The sequence below is a fragment of the Bos taurus genome, chromosome 8, assembly GCF_002263795.3.
Source record: "Bos taurus isolate L1 Dominette 01449 registration number 42190680 breed Hereford chromosome 8, ARS-UCD2.0, whole genome shotgun sequence".
Classification (NCBI taxonomy): Eukaryota; Metazoa; Chordata; class Mammalia; order Artiodactyla; family Bovidae; genus Bos; species Bos taurus.
The window spans coordinates 41,210,492-41,232,278 of NC_037335.1; the positions used below are offsets into that span (position 1 = coordinate 41,210,492).

At 34.4% G+C, this 21,787-nt stretch overlaps 1 protein-coding gene across 6 annotated transcripts in view; it reads left to right on the top strand.

Moving 5' to 3' along the window:
* Window positions 1–21,787, top strand: part of RFX3 (regulatory factor X3) — a 332,033-nt gene that overhangs the window by 241,892 nt on the left and 68,354 nt on the right. For all 6 annotated transcript variants that reach the window (XM_059889441.1, XM_024996137.2, XM_002689615.6 and 3 more), the window contains 2 exons: window positions 8,507–8,688; window positions 12,875–12,994. In XM_059889441.1, coding sequence (XP_059745424.1) covers window positions 8,507–8,688; window positions 12,875–12,994 — 302 coding nt within the window. The remainder of the gene's footprint in view (window positions 1–8,506; window positions 8,689–12,874; window positions 12,995–21,787) is intronic.

The window sequence follows — 21,787 nt, forward strand, 5'->3', positions numbered from 1 at the left end:
TTATATTCCAACATAACACAAAATACTTCGTTATGTTCTTACATATTTGTTTTTAGATGAAGTAATTTGTTTTTCTGTTTTTCCAAAGGGAGGTATCATGGCAAATAAAAACAGGTTAATGCACTTGGAGAATGACTACAATTTTGGTGAAAATTATAGATTATAAATTCTAAAGTAATATATATTTTGGCCCTTCTTTTGAAAGTTTAAGGAATATGATTTTCCCCTTTCTGAAAATTTGTATGCAGTATATCACTCTTTTATATCAATATGTTTCATAGGTATATTCCTGCTGTGTTGGCATGAATCTGTGGTTGTGTGTAAAGGCTGATTTACTATATACTATTAGAATGTTTGTTTTGGGGAGGCGGTGAGGACCACCTGGTGTTTTGTTATGAAAATGGCAAGTGTTGAAAGTGTTGTTTATTTTGGTCAAAAATGTGCAGAGGTATAAAATAAAATTCCTTAAGTTTCCAGTTACTTTTTTGAACTTTCAGACATCCTAGAATTTGTGCTTTGATATTCAATTCACATGTCATTTTCGTTTGAGATATATATTTTAATAAAATATGTGATATGCTTAATTTAACTTGAATTAATCAAATTAATTAGTCTTATGAATAATAATGTGGATATAAGAAAATTTTTTCTTGTATGTTTTGATTTTTAAACTTTTCAGATATTTTAAAATTGTTATTCTCTTACAAAATTCATGAAGCACTAATGTTAACGAATGTGTGTATTAAGCTGCATAAACAGTAGAGACATGTTTTTTACTCTATGGCTTTATATTTTTTATCACATAGCCTGGCAGCTCTCCCATACTGTTTACAACTGACAGAGGCCTTTCATTGTATAGAAAGATGGGCATAAATGTTGCTAATGCAGTGATAATCTTTCTCTAAATATCCTGATTCATTGTTACTACACCTCTGAGGTACAGTTACTTTTACTTGAAAATAACACATTTATAATCAAATCTTTGGAAATAAAAATGATTCTTTAGATGGATATAAGTAGTGAAGAAGGAGTCAGTGTTTCTGGTGATGGTCAGGTTTTGTTTTTACCTGAACAGAAAAAAAAAGGTCCTCCTGTCTTTCTGTCCTTGGAAAGTTAGTGATGCTCCTAATTTTTGTTATATATATATCCAAGGAATAAGCTACTACATACATTCCAGTTAATAATCACCTGGTGAGGGTATTTTAAATTCTGTTAAACTAATTGGTGATCTTCAGTTGTATAAAAAACATGTGTGAAGTGTTTTCTTTTTAATTTAAATATGGCTAACAATTTCAATGTTAATAAACTGGAAGTTACCTTTATCCCTTCCTATATATGACACAGAAATATTTGAGGTTTGTGGGATTCTTTGAAGTGGACATGAATTCAACTTTATGATGGTAGTTCCCTGACATCAGTGTCTACAAAGGACCGATTTCATTAGGCAAAACTTAGGAGAAATTATCAATAAGTTGTGTTCCATACTTATTAGTCATGATTTTTGAGCTGAAAGTCATTGTCATTCTATTTTGCAACATGGAATAGAATAGATTATCTATTTTCTCGTTATATATTTGATTATTTGCAATAATTCAGGAGTCTGTTATTAGAGTCAAATAAATAACCCCTGTCAGTATAATCCATCTTGATTGCTTCATTTTTCACCTCTCTTTCTACACATTTGAAGATGGAGTGAGGTATTACACTTTATATCCTTGTTCAGCATATTCTTAAGAATATTTTGTACTGCTGCTCTATTTTTATCATCATCATGCTGTTATCATGCAGGTCAAAATACATTTACAACTTGCCTTTTTCATATCCAACCTCACCAGTGACTGAGTACAGTTACATTGAATGCCATGTTCTATTAACATTATTAACATAATGGCACTTATTTCAGTAATAGCATCATACAGGCAGATGGTAAATATTTATTGACAAGTGAAAATTCTAAGACAGTAAAGATTGATATGTTTTGTCCCCTGATAACATCCCTGGTGCCTAGAACAGTGCCTGGTACCTAGTAGATTCTCACTAAATATTTGCTAAATGATTAAACATAGAAAACAAATAATGGATGGGAAAAGACCTTATCTTACCTTCAGTATTCTAAGTATCTTTGCCAGTCATGTGTGCATTTATTTGGGGACTCATACGTGCATCCTTTGTTATGAAGTGTGCTTCGGTTAGGTGTATGTGTGAGCCTTATTGATAGACAGGGTCTTTTCCCTGTATACCATTTGAATGAAAGAATGGCTGGTCTGTCATTTCTTCATGTGGAGCCTTTAGTTTATTTAAATATTTCTAAGTTTTTTGGCATGTTAAAATGTTATGGGTAAATGATGAGTGGGCTTCCTAAATGGAATTAGAATATCTTAATTCTCTTCATTGCAGATTTAAGTTTATTTTATATTCCTTCTCAGTTATAATTAATATAAATTGGTATTTAATGGTTATACTGTATCCAATTTGGGATACTCTGGATTATAAATTTAAATGCAGAAATGTTCTTAAGTTAATTGTCCCTAAATTTCATGTAACATTCTTCAGCTTGTACATCTAAAAAATTCCCTTTAAAATATATAAATAGCTTTAGGCATTTATTTTCACATATACCTTTCACAATTTAGCAAATAACTGTTTCATCAGTTTTGCATTTTAGCTATTGAAATATATTCAGCTCAAAGCAAAATATTGTTTTATGCTCACTTTCCCTTGACTTGGCTGTGTTGTAAATATAAGTTATGATGAAAATAAGACCTGTCAAAATGCATATCATCAGTGAACTGAACTTAAAATGAATCCTAATGGATAATAATCCATCTGGGAAAAAATGCCAAATGTTACATTTAGATGTTAATTGGTGAATGCAATATGTATTTTTTTTTTAATTTGTCAATCAGTATTTCCCTTTGGGAAAAATAGGAACTGTTCATCTTCCTTAATCTACTCTGATTAATATAGATTAAATGCAAAGGTTGAAAGATGTAATTATCTTGGTTTCGACCCTTACATGAATTTGTTAGTTCATTAGTAGAATACTCAGGTTTTAAAGATAAAAGTTAAAAGTTCCTGTGGTATTTCATAGGCTTTCAAAATCATAAATATAAACAAATATTTTAAGACATTTTATGAAGGAGTAAAAGAAATAGCAATGGTTTATTTCTAAATTAGTAAATGTTAAGGATATTGAATTACTGTCCAAATATATTTTATTAAAGACAAACCCAAGGAAACAATGTATCTTATAACAGGCATTAACTTCCCTGGGGTAACACATGGAGTAAATGCCTTCAGGTTACATTTAACTGCCCGGTTTCTCTTATAATAAAAATTAGTCCTTTCTTAATACTGTTTTAGAGGCAAAGATCTGACTTAAAGTTTCATCACTGTGTCAAAACTCAAAGGTTAAATGCTGGCATGTAGAATGTAGATTATACTCCTCAGCTAAATTTCAAAATCGTGTATGATAACTCCTAAACCAATTTCTGCTTACACAGTGAGTTTCTAGGAGCACTGCCCTTGTATGTACAGCTGCTGGCAGGCTTCCTTGCTGGAGCTGTCATGGCCACAGCAGAGCCACCTCTCATCCTTCAGGGCTTTTACCTCCACTTGACCTCCCCGTGCTCTTCCCACGAGATCTCCAGGCTTCTGGCAAGGAATAAGAGTTCCTCTTCCTGCAAACAGGGCACAGGGAACAAAGCCCAGCTTTGCTGCTATAAAACTTTATATATATCCACTAGAATATCCACCCTTGTGGAATTTTTCAAACCACTAATGATTTTGTGTACATAATATGTGTATAATTATGTATACACCTATGGATGTGTGTGTACATACACAGACACACAAATACATATTACAGATAAACTCAGATTTTTAAAAACTGAACTAGAAATGAAAAATAATCATAAGAATGTAGAACTATATAATAAAAACAATGTTTGCAAAACAGCCAGTACAAATTGTGAGTGACTTGCTTAAGCCACTTTAGAGGAACACATGGCCAATCCAATAAAAACTTAGTTTTCTCCAGGTTACTCACTGGGGGCTTGAGTAATATTATTTAGGCTTATGAGTATTTTAAGTCAACCTGTGCTGTAATTATCTTACTATTTCTGTGGAAGCTTTTCTTTGATTAAGAATGGCCTGATTAACATTTTTATATATGCAAACATATCTTTGGACTAAAAGTATTTTATGTTAAACTTTAATTTTGGCACAAGTTTTCACTTTTACAAAAGGCAATTTATTTTATTATGTAAAATATTTTATTATGGATTTGTTTTCAAATTATTTTATAGATTTTAAAAATTTATTTAAAGGACAATTCTCTTGATCATGAGATAGTAATAAACTCTCATTTTTAGATATTTATCTTTACTTTTAAGTAAATATTGCAAGGAGACTAGTAAGCTATTAAGGCAGGTTTTTGAAATTTTAATTTGTATCTGATTAAATAAATTATTTTCATTTACTTTATATCTTATTAAAAGTATTTTACATCAGATCTGTTGTTATTATTTGTATACTTTTTGTTATAAAGTTCACATTTAAAAATTGATTATTTTTCCATTTCTGAAAAAGTCCTTTAAACCAACACTTCCTATACAGATATATGTTCTGTTCATTAGCAAAGGGATAAATATTTGATTTTTTTTTTTGATTTTTATTTTTTGATAAATAATTGTGTCATTTTGGCTTTGACAATATGCATTATTATGTGAGGACACACACATATATACATATAAACATATCTTTGACATTTTTAACTTTGACATTTTACTGGCATTGTATATTTCATGCTTGTGGATGGGGGTACTTCATTAGTTCAGTTGCAAAATATTACTGTTTTTCAAAAAATACTTATAGTTTTTAATACATTTGCCCTTTTGTAGTATTTTCTTTATATTTCTTGATCTCAAGGAATTTAAGTCCTTGTAGAATATTCCTTTATATATATTCTGTATTTTGATACTCTTTATTTACTTTATATGCTTTATAGATTTAGAATACCAATGGAAGGCTCTGTCTAGTACATGTACACAAAACAAGAGTCATTACTTTTGTGCAATATGGTTCACTAGAAACTGTCCTAACACTATTAAGTGCGGAGACAGTGCTTTCCAATCCCAGTTATGTTACTGAAGCATGTGGATAAAATATGTGAAACAGGTTTAATTTGCCATGTTTTGTGTGTTGTGTCCATCAGTTGTGCTCATAATCAATGAAGTCTTAAAAATTTAAAAAGGAGTGCTAAAGAGAGGTACTGACCTACTGTTGTAGGCAGAATACTAGGCTGAGCTTTAATAACTGAATATCCCAATCAGTTTACCTCTTCTCTTTACCCTAAATGAATATGTATATGTGAACTTTTTCTATGTGTCATGTAGAATATTCAGGAGTCATGTGTGAGTGCCTCCAGAAAAGTTGTTTACTGACAGTAAGGTTACAAATGATTCATATCAAAAAAAATTCTTAATTTTTTGACCATTATAAAAACAAATGCTTATTTTGTATAATCTTTAAAAAAATGTTTAGGGGATTATTGTATATGTTCAGAGGTGATAGATATATTTAAATGTATTGATATGCACATGTGCTTCATAGAGAACTTAAAGGCTTCCTGACCAGAACATTAATTTTTATTTTTTTTAAAGTACTCTGCTCTGTCCTTTAGGCTTAGTGGCCATATTTTCTAAGCCAACATCAATTTGGGTTTAATGACATAAGTTTTAGTTATATATAAATATGATGTATGACTATTTGAAATGGTTCTGGAATATTGTCTTGGTTAAAGGAAAAAATTTTTAAACATTTTTTTTTTTTAGTTTTATTGGATTATATTTGATTTACAATGTTGAGTTAGTTACAGGTGTACAGCAAAGTGACTCACTTGTACATACATATATATTCATTCTTTTTTTTTAATTAATTTTATTTTATTTTTAAACTTTACATAATTGTATTCGTTTTGCCAAATATCAAAATGAATCCATCACAGGTATACATGTGCTAATGGTCTTTTTTATTAAGATTCTGAAAGTGTAGGTTTGAAGTTTGATCACAAATCTTTATGTAAGCAAAATGGAGAGGTGCTTTAGTTTATTTGACTGTCCATATTATCACTTTTAGTATGTGATTGTGAATTACCGGAGGACAGGGGGAGGTCACATTCGTTTTTGCATCTGGTAGGCACCTAGCACATTGCCTGGCTAATAGTTGATGCTAATAAAGGGATTCTTTTACTTCCGTAACTTATGTTTAACTTGAATTGCATGTAGAATATCAGCTTTTTATCACACTTCATACGTATGTCATGGAAATTTGGTTTAGACAAGTAATATGTGATATATATGCTACTTTTGTAGCAATAATAACTGATATGTGAGTCATTAGGGAAATGTGTTGGAAACTATATCAGGTCCTGAGACAATTCATGTATGGCCTTAAGAAAGTTATTTATACCTATTTCAATTCTCTTTCTGTAAATAAGGGCTTCCCAGGTGGCACAGTGATAAAGAATCCACTTGCCAATGCAGGAGATGCAAGAGACCTGGGTTTGACAGTCCATGGGGTCGCGAAAGAGTCAGACATGACTGAGCATGCATACACATTTGTAAATAAATAATGAACAGATTGATGATTTAATTTTACCAAAATTGAAACTCGGTAATGCCTAGATTTGATTTTTCTAAAAATTTCTTGCACATACTGTACTTTCAAGATGATTTTTTAAAAATACACACAGGACAACATAAAACTTTATTTTCTTAATTTATTTTTTAATTGGAGGAAAATTGTTTTACCATGTTGCGTTGGCTTATGCCGTACAACAACTCAAATCAGCCATAATTATGCAGACATCCCCTTCCTCTTGAGCCTCCCTCCCCTCCCTGAATCCCACCCCTCTAGGTTATCAAAGGGTGCTACGCTGGGCTCTCTGTGTTCTATAGCAACTTCTAACCAGCTGTATTACACATGGTAGTGTATATGTGTAGATGCTGTGTTCTCCGTTCCTTTCACTCTTTCCTTCCCTCACTGTGTCCACAGGACCATTCTCGACATCTACGTCTCCATTCTTTCCCTGCAGATAGGCTCATCAATACCATTTTTCTAGATTCCATATGTCTGTGCTAATAGACAGTATCTGTTTTCCTCCTTCTGGCTTCACTCTGTGTAACAGGCACTAGGTACATCCACCTCATTAGAACTGACTCAAATTAGTTCATTTTTATGGCTGAGTAATATTACTCATATATATATATAATACTACTCATATATATATAGTAATACTACTATATATATATGAAAACTTCTTTATCCATTCATCTATAGATGGATATCTAGGTTGCTTCCGTGTCCTGGCTATTGTAAATAAGTACTGCAATGAACACTGGGGCACATGTGTCTTTTATTTTTTATTTTTATTTTTTAGAATTGTGGCTTTCTCAGGGTATATGCCCAGTAGTGGGATTCCTGGGTCATATGATAGATTTATTCCTAGTTTTTTAAGGAATCTCCATACTGTTCTCCATAATGGCTGTATCTGTTTACATTCCCAGCATTGATATAAGAGGGTTCCCTTTTCTCCACATCCTCTCCAGCATTTATTGTTTGTAGATTTTTTTTATTATGGCCATTCTGACATGTGTCAGGTGATAACCTCATTGTAGTTTTGATTTGCATTTTTCTAATCATTTGTGATGTTGAGCATCTTTTCATGTGTTGTTGGCCACCCATAAAACTTTAAAATGTGCACTACAGACTGAGAAAACATTGCTTTACCAACTACCATTGTAGTGTGTCTTCCAAAATTATGAAAAAAATATAGAGAATCTCAAATGATTGTAAAAAGTGATCCCTTTTTGTAACACATAATTTTTTAAAATCAGTACCTAGCAAGTTTCTTTCTGGGGAAGAAAAGACTGAAAATTTTCCTTACTGCTTGTAGAATTTGTCCCAGTAGATAAAGCTGTTATTGTATTATCTTGTGTAAGTAAATTAGATAAGTAAATTAGAATTCTATAAAAATGAATAGAGCCTTAATATAAAAATTTATACAAGGCAGACTGCTGATTATGTGTTGTAACAAACCAGCACTGAAGACATATTATGCACCATGCTGCCAGGCTTGGTAATATGTTTATTTCTGTAGCAATTACAAATTATATTTATAAGCAGTTAATGGGATTATTTGAATTCCTTGAAGAGGTTTTTATCTCCAAAATAGGAATCAATGCAAGGAAAACTAGTATGTCTGTATAGGTGCTTGAATGTTTGAAGGAATGGACATGGTCTGAGGTCAATAAATGCTGGTCAGCTATCTAAACTTTCAAGAGTTTTCACATTCAGATTACACAGGCCTCCAAATTGCAACAGTTTCCTGTCATATGGTTTGAGGAAGATCTACGTATTTCTCTGTGTTGTAGTTGCAGTGTCTTAGAGGCATTTTGGTGAATGATTCGGTTTCTCTGTGTTTACCCTGTCTTGTTTACACTAGCTCCAGTGGCTGTTGGACAATTACGAGACAGCAGAAGGAGTGAGCCTTCCCAGAAGCACTCTGTACAACCACTACCTACGACACTGTCAGGAACACAAACTGGATCCAGTCAATGCTGCTTCTTTTGGAAAACTAATAAGGTCAATTTTTATGGGGCTACGAACCAGGAGATTGGGAACTAGGTTAGTACTAAAAGATAATATAAACTAATCTCTCTTTTTTAAACTATAGTCATTCAGTATATTGTTTGGGCAAAAGTATTTGATTACAGATAATACATTATGAAAAAAATTTTTAAATTAGCTCAGTTTATGAAAATCCTCAGGAAAAGGGAAGGTCATCATTATTCACTGAAAACTGACAATACAGAATGATGTCTTGTCCTAAACATCCAAGTAGCAAAGCTTTGAGAAAAACCGATTCTCAAATCACATAGAAATAAACAGACCAATGCAGGACACCCTGGTTTGATCCCTGGGTCGGGAAGATCCACTGGAGAAGGGGTAGCGCAACCGACTCCAATATTCTTGCCTGGAGAATTCCATTGGCAGAGGAGCCTGGTGGGCTATAGTGCGTGGAGCTGCAAAGAGTCACACACAACTGAGCGACTAACACTTTCACTTTTCAAGCTATTAATGGAAAATTTATATATGATGCTTTAAAAATCAATGTATACCAACTTTCTTCTCTTTTGGAAAATAAATGTACTAAAGATGAGGAATAAAGTGACATAGTAAGTGGAAAACCATGTATCTCTTGATTTGCAAGATTACATTGAAAGATCTTTATAAATAACTTCTATTTGCATAGAGTAAGAAATTAAAGCTGAGTTATTCGTGTCACTTTTGGAGGCCAATTAAAAATTATTTGGTGAACTTACAAGTTTTGGATGTTTGAAGCTCTCAGTTAATGACATTGTCCTTTATAACCTTTTATTAGCTTTTTTAAAACTCTTGATTTTGAAGCCATGCATTTATGGAAGCAAAAATTTTGTATGGTTGCACTGCAAGGAAATCAATAATGTGAGGAAGACTCTTAGAGTTTCTCTGTTTCCTTCTTTTGGAAATACATATGAGTATTTTTATTAGTCAAAATATGATGAAAATAATACTTAAAACTGCAGAGCTTCATTTTACTGCTATAATTTTTTACAAATTATCATAATATATTTTGACTAGCTGAGCAGAGTCTTATGCATGCTTCTGATTTCTTATATCTTATGAAATCTATATTTAAAAGTATAAATGTAAAGATGCTATACAATATATATAAGATGATATACCTTTAATGAATGATAAGGCACAGCCCTATAGTATTCTAGCAAAGAGTTTTTAATAATCTTAATAAAATAAACAGAGCCTTTGTAATTGACTTCAATGTAAATTTATATAGAAAAAAGGAATGTGACAGTTTTATGAGGATTATAAGGTCTGTATGTATTCAGAGTGTGAATTATTCCTTTCTGTTGCATTTTAAGTGATTGTACAGCTTTCAGATTGCGGAAGGTTCTGTTCTCTTGTAAATGTATTTTCTTCTATCTATGCTTCAAAAGAATAGTGTATTTTAAACTGAAGAATATGATTATTTGTTCAGAGTAAAAGAACTAGCTTCCTATCACTTGAAAAAGTCTTTTTGTTTTGCTAGTATTTTTTTTTCCTGGAACCACAAAAATCATTATTTGGGGACCTAATCTACTATATCCTAGCTGATGGATCAGTAGTTATGCATACTGTGCCAATATTTTGAATCTCTGGGCTTTATTCAGCATTCTAATAGCTGTATTGTTGTGCCTCTTTTGTTACTGAAAGGGATTTCAATGAATCCTATTTTGAGGCTCCATTCAAGCTTTGAAAGGCATCTTTAAAATAGAAGAGGACAAAATTGGGGTTGTTTGGGTTTGCGAATGAGTGGAATCCATACTCTAGGCTCATAAGTACATATTGCAATATTGCAGCTTTTACTTTCTATGTTCTTTTCTTCCCCTTCGCACTATATAACAGTTGTGTCTCCTGTTCCTTTTTAAATTGTATGTAATGTTTGAAATTAGAGATGGAAAACAAAGCCTAGAAGAATAAGGAGAAAAGAAATCCTATGGAGAAAGTTTAAACAAATACTGTGTTATGAAGATAGCAGGACTGTAATGTGGAAAAGCTGACAATGGTAGGGGTGAAGTACCAGGGACTCTTTCTACCGTGGAAACAGTTTTAGCATTCATTTTCTATGCCTAACCCAGGGAACAGAAAGAAAATCAGTATAAATCATGAGGCAGACCAACTCAGATACTTTTTTTTCTCGAAGCAAACCGTATGTGAATTGTTACTTGCTGCTGCTAAGTCGCTTCAGTCGTGTCCAACTCTGTGCGACCCCATAGACGGAAGCCCACCAGGCTCCCCCGTCCCTGGGGTTCTCCAGGCAAGAACACTGGGGTGGGTTGCCATTTCCTTCTCCAATGCGTGAAGTGAAAAGTGAAAGGAAACTCGCTCAGTTGTGTCCAACTCTTTGCGACCCCATGGACTGCAGCCTACCAGGCCCCTCTATCCATGGGATTTTCCAGACAAGAGTACTGGAGTAGGGTGCCTTTGCCTTCTCCGAATTGTTACTTATCTGTCAATAAAATTATCTGGTGAATTCATTCAAACCAGAACCAGACTGGTTCTCAAGTTTCTGGAGCTGAGTAAAAGATGAGTAAAGTCATCATGTTTCTGCTGCTGCTGCTGCTGCTAAGTCGCTACAGTCGTGTCCGACTCTGTGCGACCCCATAGACGGCAGCCCACCAGGCTCCCCCGTCTCCAGGCAAGAGCACTGGAGTAGGTTGCCATTTCCTTCTCCAACACCGTGTTTCTAAACAAAGGCAAATCAAAGGGTAGCTTTTGTTACATCCCATCTCCAAATTAAGTTAAAACAAGACCACAGAACATACTGATATCCCCATCTCCAGTGGCACAGAAAGAACTACCTCCCCACCAACACACCCAAAGTGCTGATTTATAGGAAACTGAAGAAAAACTACTGATAGATACTTCATGTATTTTGGGGTCTCACAAGAGCGATGTCATTTTACTTTGTAACTTTGTCATTGGTTTTTCCCTCTTGTTCTGCCGTTTGTGGAGGAGAACAGGGCTAACTGAGTTTGTAGTATTTGTTTGTTTGTTTGTTTTTGTATTTTACTCTATTTGGCAGAGGATGTTGGAGAAAAAAATCTAATGTCTGCAAATGGAAGGCATTAAGTTTTCCTACTTGTTTATTTTGCTATAGCTGTGTAGGTATTCAAATACCTATACCGATAACTATGTAGGTATTCAAATTGGTAGTCTACTTTTTTAGACTACCAATATTATTTATATAATAAAAATTTAATGTATTTTCAAATATATAGGGTTCATCTAATGTATGTTCTTGAAGCTTGGAAGTAAAATTTTGTTTTATTTTTATATAAAATATTTAATCCACACTCCACTTGCATTTTTTTTTTTTGTAAATGAAGAAAAAATTGGAAAGAGTACTGATGGCTTGCTATATATAGACTTGTGAAAAACTACTATTTTCTATTTGCAAAAATTTACATATTTAAAATGTTATTTTTGAAAGAATTTGCAAATTTCATTCAGGGTAAAACTTCGTCGTTTCTAATAACAAATATGGTCTTTCTCATGAACATGAGGAAATTGTGACAATTTTTTTATCCAGGTGGAAATTTGCCATTTTCACAGAGAAATTTCTCCATATCTGTTGTGACATATCTTATTCAGCCTGCAAAACTGATATGAATCCATAAAAACAGAGACTAATAAAATATGTTTTGAAATCAGTAGGATTAAATGCTTGCTTTTTTAGGTTTCAAAATATTAAATAATAGACTTCACAACATTTTGTGTCAATGAAGTTATCTTAATCACCCCTGCAATAATAGAACTAGAAAAATACAGGACTTCTCCAAGACAGTAGAATTAATATTTTTTTCCTCTTTGTTCTGCATAACTACTTTATAGTAAATTCTTAGTGTGCAGCCCTTTACCCTGTTAGTGAATATCCTGTTAATATAATTTTCTAAATTATAGCTAAAATATAAATTTGAAAACAAAATTAATTTAAATCAAACAAATGGACTGTGACTAATATTTAAGCAAAAGTTTATAAGGAAAGATTTTCCTTAGGGCCTTGAACTAATTGATTCAGAATCTTCTTTTGATTCTTCAAATGTAGCCACCATAAAAATATATAGGTGTCCAGAACAGGTAAATCATAGATATATAACATTAAGTTTGCCTTTACCTAATTTTTCCAAATATGAAATTAAATGGAATCCTATATGATTGATATTGACTTGACTGACTTTTTTGTGTCTCTATTTGCTGTTCTCTTATGAAGAGGAAACTCCAAGTACCATTACTATGGGATTCGTGTCAAGCCTGATTCCCCTCTTAATCGCCTCCAAGAAGATATGCAGTATATGGCTATGAGACAACAACCCATGCAACAGAAACAAAGGTAGACTTTGGGATTGTCATGGACATATCAAAGTTATGGGTTTCTTTAGCTGTTTCATTTTTTTTTTCTGAACGAGTAGAACAAATACCTAAGTGTGCAAAAATGTCACTATTGTTGATATGCTTTCACTACAGACAGTTCTCAAATATGATTTAGAATTTCATTCATTCTGTTTTCCAAATCTTTTAAAAACTACTCATCAAACAGCCTGTTTGGTCCCTTTAAATAAACGTGACATCCCAAACTATTCCAGTAAGGAGTCTAAACACATGCTATAAGAAGCATCTGGAGAAATTTGTTAGTATTCATGAGCTTCTTGTTAATCTGCACGTTTTTAAGTCATTCTTTTTGACAGTATAAATTCTTGCAGAATGTTTGGGACTTCTTACCTTCTTAAGACACAGTTCTTACCTTTGAGGAGTTAAGAAATTAGATGACCGGGTCATGGGAATTTTTTTTTTAAGGTAACGCAGCCTGTGTGCATGCTGTCACTAGTCCTGTCTGACTCTTTTCGACTCTATGGACTATAGCTCTCCAGGCTCCTCTGTCCATGAGAGTCTCCAGGCAAGAATACTGGCGTGGGTTGCCCTGGCCTCCTCCAGGGTATCTTCCTGACCCAGGGATTGAACCCATCCATGTCTCTTACGTCTCCTGCATTGGTTGACAGGTACTTTACCACTACTACCACCTGGGAAGCCCTTAACGCAGCCTAAGAAATGCTAAAACAAAGCTTTGATCAAGGAACTATTGGAATACTTTGCCAAACTGTTTGAGCAAAGTCATGGAAAGGGAGGATTGGGAAGTTTCACAGAGACGGTGCTATTTGAGTAGGGAATTAGAGGGATCAGAATAAGAGAGGAACATTTAGGCAGAGGGAATAATGTAAACACATATACCACTGAGGCATAAAGTCCATGACATCTCTGGTGAATACACTCTGATATGGTGAGGTTGATATTGCAGGAGGAGAACTGAGAAGATTGGGTCCTTTAGGGTTAAGATTAGACTTGAGTGAGAGATGGGATTTTAAAAGTAGTTTGGATCACAGATGAAGGGATTTGGTTGTATATGGAGTTAATGACTTTGTGCTTAGAAACTGTCAAGACTTCAAAGACTTGCTTCCAAACAAAGCAGTAACATATTCAGATTTTGTCTGAAGAGATTACTTTTTGATTTGGGGCAAGACATATTTAGTGGGAGGAGACTGCAGGTAAAGGTGCTTGTTAATACAGATATAATTTCTAGTGCAAGTATTCAAGACTGAAGAGTCAGATCAAGATTGGCTATTAAATAAATTATGTTTCACAGATTCTCAAACTTAGTTTTGAAATTACTGATTGCTGTTTTTTGAGGTATAGTCAATGAAATCTATTAAGAAGAGTTCTAAGGAAGAAACATAAAACAGTCCCTTTTATATTTGGAAACAGAGTTTGTGTGAGTTGGAATAAACTGTTTTTTGTCTTGATTTACAATTACTGTTTCTACCTGTTAGTGACAACGCTTATAGCTTTTACTTTCTGGTATAGGGTCTGCACTCATGCATAGCAGCACTTCACATTGGAGATGTTGGTGCAATAAAGAAAGAAAAGATCAGTTCAAAAATAACATATATTCAAGCTTAAATACGAACAATGCCGTGGTAAATTGCACCTAAGATAGCTGAAGCTTACTTTATCCAATGATTTCACTGCAAGTTTTCATGGAAACGGAAGCCTTCAAGGAACATTCTTTTTACAAAGCCTGGGTTAGGAAACCAAAACCAAAGAGTTATAAAGGTCTCCTTATGAAACAGATTTCAGAGCTATAAAGTTTAATGAGCTATGAAAACCCTGCAATCCAAGTACTGCTTTTAGAATTAGATATAATATGGTTTTTAGAAGTGATATACAATTCTCAGTGATATTCATAGTTCATAAGACTTTAGTTTCTTACAGTGTTTGCTTTCTTATGAAATAAGAACATTAGAGAACCAAAGAAGTACTGAAACTTCCTTTAATTTGTTGTTGTTATTTGTTAATGGCACAAGTTTTGGATTATGGACAGTTTCTCTTGGCACAGTGTCTTGGATAATTGCGCCTATTATCAACTTCACCAACCCCTCATTGGGATTAGGAGGACAGAGGGAAATGCTTTTTTTTTTTTTTAAGTATCTCTGAAGGGTTATATCATTGGCAACATTGATGGGCCTTAAGTGAAGCCAGTTACCCCACTGAGAGGAAACACTTGTACAGAAGAGGAAAAGTGTCTCTTCCTGAGTCTAAATGCAAGGGTTAAAGTATTTGTTGAACACAGTGAAAAAAGAACTTATTGTATCATTTGCTTTATAGCTTATAAAATAAGATGGTTCCAAAATTCAAATGAGTCTACTGAATGTATTAAATTTCACATAAGAAGAGACTGCCATTCATCCTGGTAAAGTACAAGGGACATTTGAAAAGTTTAAAATAGTTTATAGCATCTACTAGTATTTAATATTTTAGAATATTCAAGTTGTTTAAATACATTAGAGGTTTTTTATGAATCTATATGTGCATATCTTCCATAGTGTAAATGTATGTGCTTCACCTGCTCCTATAAGAAAATTCAAGTATAAATAGTAATTATTTTATCAAAAGAAATCATTTTTTGGAGTTCAGTTTGTGCATTTTTTTTTCTCATTAGTTTGGAATCACTGTAGCTATAGCATTTATAATGATTTTTGTTTTGCATAGCTTTGTAATTTTTAGAACTCCTTTACATATGGTATCTAATCTGAAGATCTGATAGGGGAGTAGAGGAAATTTCCACTAGTAGAGGAAATTTCCACTTATCTGCAAATCAAATTCCCAGCAACACCACCATATGGGAACATAGCCATGAGTCTGGAAATAAATGGAAACAGCTTCTGATTGAAAAACAGATGTCACAGAGCCCATAGATTAGCTTAATTGAAAAGATGAAGCCATCCTCAAGTCATTTACCTAAAATAAAGGAGCAGATTAGAGCCCACTTGATTCATAGGCAATCGTGAGATATAACAGCTGGCAAGAGGAAATAAAAGTAGACAAGTGTCTTTGATTCCCTTTTGGGTTATTCAAGCCCAGCAATCTGTGCACATTCCATGGAGGAACACGTAGACCTAGGCACTCCAGTAGGCCCTTTAAGTAGCACTATAGTGACTAAAATCTAGTGATAACTATTTGGCATATTGATGGCATTATAGGTAATCAAAAAGAGGTTAAGTACTCTGATTAAGGAAGCAGGAGAACGTGTAATAATTGGGTAATTTTTAAGACCTTCCTTTTGAAAATATTTCACATGAAAATAACTTCTGCACTTAAATGAGGTAATCTTCAGTTTCCAAAGAATTTCACTCATGGACTAATTTGCTTACTCTAATATAGACAATAAATAAATTAGGTTAGTGTAGAGCAAAAAGGAAGTGAATAATTTTCAGCTATATGATCTAAATAAAAATCTTTGCTGCGGTTTCTTTTTAATATTTAAAAGACGCACATAGAGAGTGTTGGCACATATATTCTTCCAAATTCTAGTAGCAAAAGTTGTGGAATAGAGTCAAGTGCTTTTGACAATGTGCTTTGCTGCATTTGATTCCTTCACCAAATACGTAACAATCAATGGTGCATATAGAATATGTCCATCACATCTAAAAGCGAATTCACAGAATCATGGAAAGAGCTGGAGCAAGGGGTCACCTAGTGCACCTAAAAGTGCAGTTTTCTTGATGAGAAAACTGAGGTCCCTAAGAGTAGGTGATATATCAACAATCATATAGAAATCAGGACAAGAACCCAGGCCTCTTAGCTTTGATCTTATAAGAATTCTTTCCCTAAAGAGGTAGTATAGCCCAGAGAGAAATGTACACATGTAATTAAAGTTTTACATATGAAATAAAGGGGAAGATTACAGTTGAGTATGTCCTAAATAAGTGAAGAAATGTGTCACTTCCTGACTCTGTGAACAATCTCTTCATAGCAATTGGATTCTGTGAAAAAAAGGCATTTTTGCTGCAGTGAGGGGAGGAAAATAGAGGCCAATTGAAAAGCAAGGCTAGTTGTGCTTTGGCTGTAGACAGATGTGAAAGCATGCATGTTCCTAAGGAGTGAGGGCAAAAACTTCTGTCATTAGAAGACCTTTCTTAGTATAGTTTTGTAGACTAGTGAAAAGAATTCTATATTTAAAGGTTGGAAATAGGGATTTGAGTACAGGCTGCTTGGCACTTTGGTGTGTGTGACTGAACTTCCCTGAACCTCAGTTTTTTCATCTGCAAAATGGAAATTAATAATAATAATTGTTGTTGTTGTTGTTGTTCAGTCGCCCAGTCATGTCTGACTCTTTGCAGTCCGATGGACTGTGGCATGCCAGGCCTCCCTGTCCCTCACCATCTCCCGGAGTTTGTCCAAGTTCACTTTCATTGCATTAGTGATGCCATCCAGCAGTCTCATCCTCTGACGCCTTCTTCTCCTCCTGCCCTTGATCTTTCCCAGCATCAGGGACTTTTCTAATCAGTCATTTGTTCATATCAGATGACCAAAATACTGGAGGTTCAGCTTCAACATCAGTCCTTCCAGTGAATATTCAGGGTTGATCCCCCTTAAGATTGACTGGTTTGATCTCCTGTGTCCAAGGGACTTTCAGGAATCTCCAGCACCACAGTTTGAAGGCATCAATTCTTTGGCATTCAGCCTTCTTTATAATCCAGCTGTCACAATCTTACATGATCACTGGAAAGACCATAGCCTTGACTCTACGGACCTTTGTTGGCAGAATAATGTCTCTGTTTTTCATCACACTGTCTAGATTTGTCATAACTTTCCTGCCAAGAAGCAGTCTTCTGATTTCATGGCTGCAGTCACCGTCTATCATTGTCTGCAGTGATTTTGGAGCCCAAGAAGAGGAAAGTGAAAGTTGCTCAGTCGTGTCCGACTCTTTGTGACCCCATGGACTATACAGTCCTTGGAATTCTCCAGGACAGAATACTGGAGTGGGTAGCCTTTCTCTTCTCCTGAGGATCTTCCCAACCCAGGGATTAAACCCAGGTCTCCCACATTGCAGGCAGATTCTTTACCAGCTGAGCCACAAGGGAAGCCCAAGAATACTGGAGTGGGTAGCCTATCCCTTCCTCAGGGGATCTTCCCGACCCAGGAATTGAACCAGGGTCTCCTGTATTGCAGGCAGATTCTTTACCAACTGAGCTATGAAGGAAGGGGAAATCTGTCACTAATTCCACCTTTTCTCTTTCTATTTGCCATGCAGTAATGAGGCCGGACGCCACAATCTTAGTGTTTTTATTTAGTCTTAAGCCAGCTCTTTCATTCTCCTCCTTCACCCTCATCAAGAGGCTCTTTAGTTCCTCTTCTCTTTCTGCCGTTAGAGTGGTAACATTTGGACATCTGAGGTTGTTGATGTTTCTCCCACCTATCTTGATTCCAGCTTGTAACTCATCCAGCCTGGCATTTCTCATGATGTGCTCAGCATATAGATTAATCAAAGAAGGTGACAGCAAACAGCCCTGTCATGCTTCTTTCTCATTCTTGAACCACTCAGTTGTTTCATACAGGGTTCTAACTGTTGCTTCTTGATCTGCATACAGGTTTCTCAGAAAACAGGTGAGATGGTCTGGTATTCCCATCTCTCTAAGAGCTTTCCACAGTTTGTCATGACAGAGGTGCTGATGAACCTATTTCAGGGCAGGAATAACAACTCAGACATAGAGAACAGACCTATGGACACAGTGGGGAAAGGAGAAGGTGGACCAAACTGAGAAAGTAGCTTCGGAATACATATATTACTATGTGTAAAATAGACAGCTAGCAAGATGTTGCTGTGGAGCACAGGGAGCTCAGCCTGGTACTCTGACAACTAGAGGGGGGTATGGGAGGGAGATTCAAGAGGGAGGGGACATATGCACTCCTATGACTAATTCATGTAGATGTATGGCAGAAATGAACGCAACATTGTAAATCAATTATCCTCCAATTGAAAATATTTTTTTTAATTAAAAAAAAAAAAAAAACACAAAAGCACTCAACTCCTCCGCCTGCCCATTCTTCCTCCCTTCACCACCCCCTCCGTGGGCATTGATCCCCTGGGTGCTCCCCAGCAAACTTCCAGGATACAATTCTCTGTCTCAAGATATGTTTCCTTCTTCTCTATAGCAAAGGGAAATATACTCAGTATTTTTAAATAACCTACAAGGGAAAAGATTCTGAAAACGAACTGTATTTTATATAATCGTTGAGCTGTACACCTGAAACTAGCATGATATTGTAAATCAACTATACTTCAATTTAAAAAAATTAAAGACTAAGGCTGTTTTGGAGAAGAATGAAGGTTGGAAATTGGGCAAGTTTGGCTTTCATTTCTTCACACCTCTGGGCCAGTGGTTTTCAACTGTGATTGATGTTAATGGTTTACAGTTCCTTTCCTGACCATAAATTCCCTGAGGTCATTACTGAGATAAGCATCTAGGACTGGTAAATTGCTCTGAGGCAGCTGAAGGTGGCAGGAGTCTTTAGTGAGAAGATGATCAGATGTCTGTGCATTTGGCTTTTGGAAAAAAATAAGGAATCTTGACACTGAGGTATTTAATGTTTACTATACTGCTGCAGCAAGTCCCTAATGTAAATATATTTTCCACTGAAGATAGAATCGTAAATAATCACATTCAGTAATTATTAAGTATAGTAATTCATGTAAAGTTTGTTAATATTAATTCTTCTGATGAACATTTATTGAACTTGTGAAATGTTCATTTATATGCAAGATCTCATTTGGCAATTATATTGTTTGTTATTTACTGATAAGGAAACAGGCTTATTTAATTTTGCTTTATGCAAGAAGCTCACTAATTTATTTTTTCCAAGATAGAGCTTCAGATGCCCTTTTTTGTTTTTGTTACTATCTTGCAGTCAGGTGGAGTCATGTTGTCATTCTCCAAATAAAGGAAGAGTGGAAGCATTCCTCTAGGATCAGTTTAACAGAAAGGACCAGCTATACATAAAAGAAGTACCATAAAGGTGTCATACATATTTGTAACAAGAATATATCAGTTCTACATAGTTAAGCCTAAATTACCTACAATAGGAGAACTCAATGAAAGAATTCATGAGCTAAGGGAATTGTATTTGCTTCTTTCAACAGTGCATTTTCAGCACCTAGGAGAGCAGTGAGCATCATTTGTGAAATGAATAAAGGATCCACAGGCTTCTGTTTCAGCCAACAGCTTCAACCTCTTCCCTGCTTCTCCCACATTTCCTACTAAAACTGCTGCAATGAACTCAAATACTCCCATTTGAATTTAATTTTTCCTACTCTTCTTTCCCAATTATAGATGTAGAGCTAATGACGAGACAAATATAGAGCTACTAACAAAGATTGAAAAGTTGTAATAACTGTCATTAATCAGCAGGGTTGATGCTAGAAGTCAAGATAGAAACATTCAGTGTGACATCAAGAAGTCCATTACTATTCTGAAAAGATGACACTCAACATTATTTTCTTCTGATCTGTTCATGTTTATATCATTTGATTTACTTCATACCTTAAGTCACCTAAGAATTTTCTGGGACAATTTTTCCAAAGGGAATGTCATGATTCCTGCAGAAAATTTTAACCTTTTGTCCCAGTTATGAGCTCAACATTTAGGTTTGCTCATGCAAATCAAATGATTTTGTACTCTCTATAGTTACAAGCATAATGATGACTCTAAATGCCTATACAGCTCAGATTTTACATCTTGCTTGTGCATTTTTCTCCTGGTTCAAAGATAGTTGTCCAAATGGTTCATTTAGTCTGTTGAAAATCCTTCTACCTGTTACATTAGTTGAATGTGATAGTAAATATATACCCTTCTTTGCCTTCCATTGAACTCCTTCAGTGTCTGTATGTGTGAGATTATTGACAGAATTAGATATTATTTTACAGTAGAGTTACAGCTGTCCAAGTTCTAAATAACAGCTATGACTAACCCCATGGGGGAAGATTCCTAATAATTTTCCAAGTTTCTTTGTTAGTGACAGGTTTCATGCATAATGCCCAGCTATTAAAGCATTAGAGTTTCTTTGATTTCTTAATCATTAACAACTTTAGCTCTGATTGCCCATGGAGTTGCAAGCTGTTAAAATTATCGTTTGGCTCTTACTAATTTTGAAACCAAGAGCTGTTTGTTCATTTGATGTAGCACAGGTCTTTATCAGAGCACACACAACTCAAGAGCACTAAGAATCTACTATAAGAAAGCCTATTATAAAATAATAAATTTGTAAAAATAAATGGGAGTAAAAGGAGAGAATTCTTAAACACTAAAGAGTTTTGTTTTTTGAAAGATTCAACAAATTTTTTTCAGTAGAAAACTTTTTTTTTGGTAATTTTAGTATTTAAATAGAGATTATTTTATTTAGAAAAGATAGAGACATGGCTGGTTCTTGTTGATGTTTGAAAGAAAACAACAAAATTCTCTAAAGCAATTATCCTTCAATTAAAAAATAAATTTAAAAAAAGGATAGGAAATCTGAAAGCTGTGTTTCAGTGCTGTAAGGTCACTTGAAATTCAACCAGAGCTAAGATAATGTTGGATTATCATGTAAGCCAACGGAATATTAAAGCATCCTGGAAAATTCTATGCATACGCAGCCTTTTCAAAGCTATGCCCCTACAATACTTTACCTATAGTAAAGTAGGTATTTGTTATCTAGGTTTTCTATTTGTTAAGATCAATTGATGGTCTGATACAGTGAAAGGTGTTACCTTGACCATTCATTCATACATTCATTTAATCATCCACCATCTATT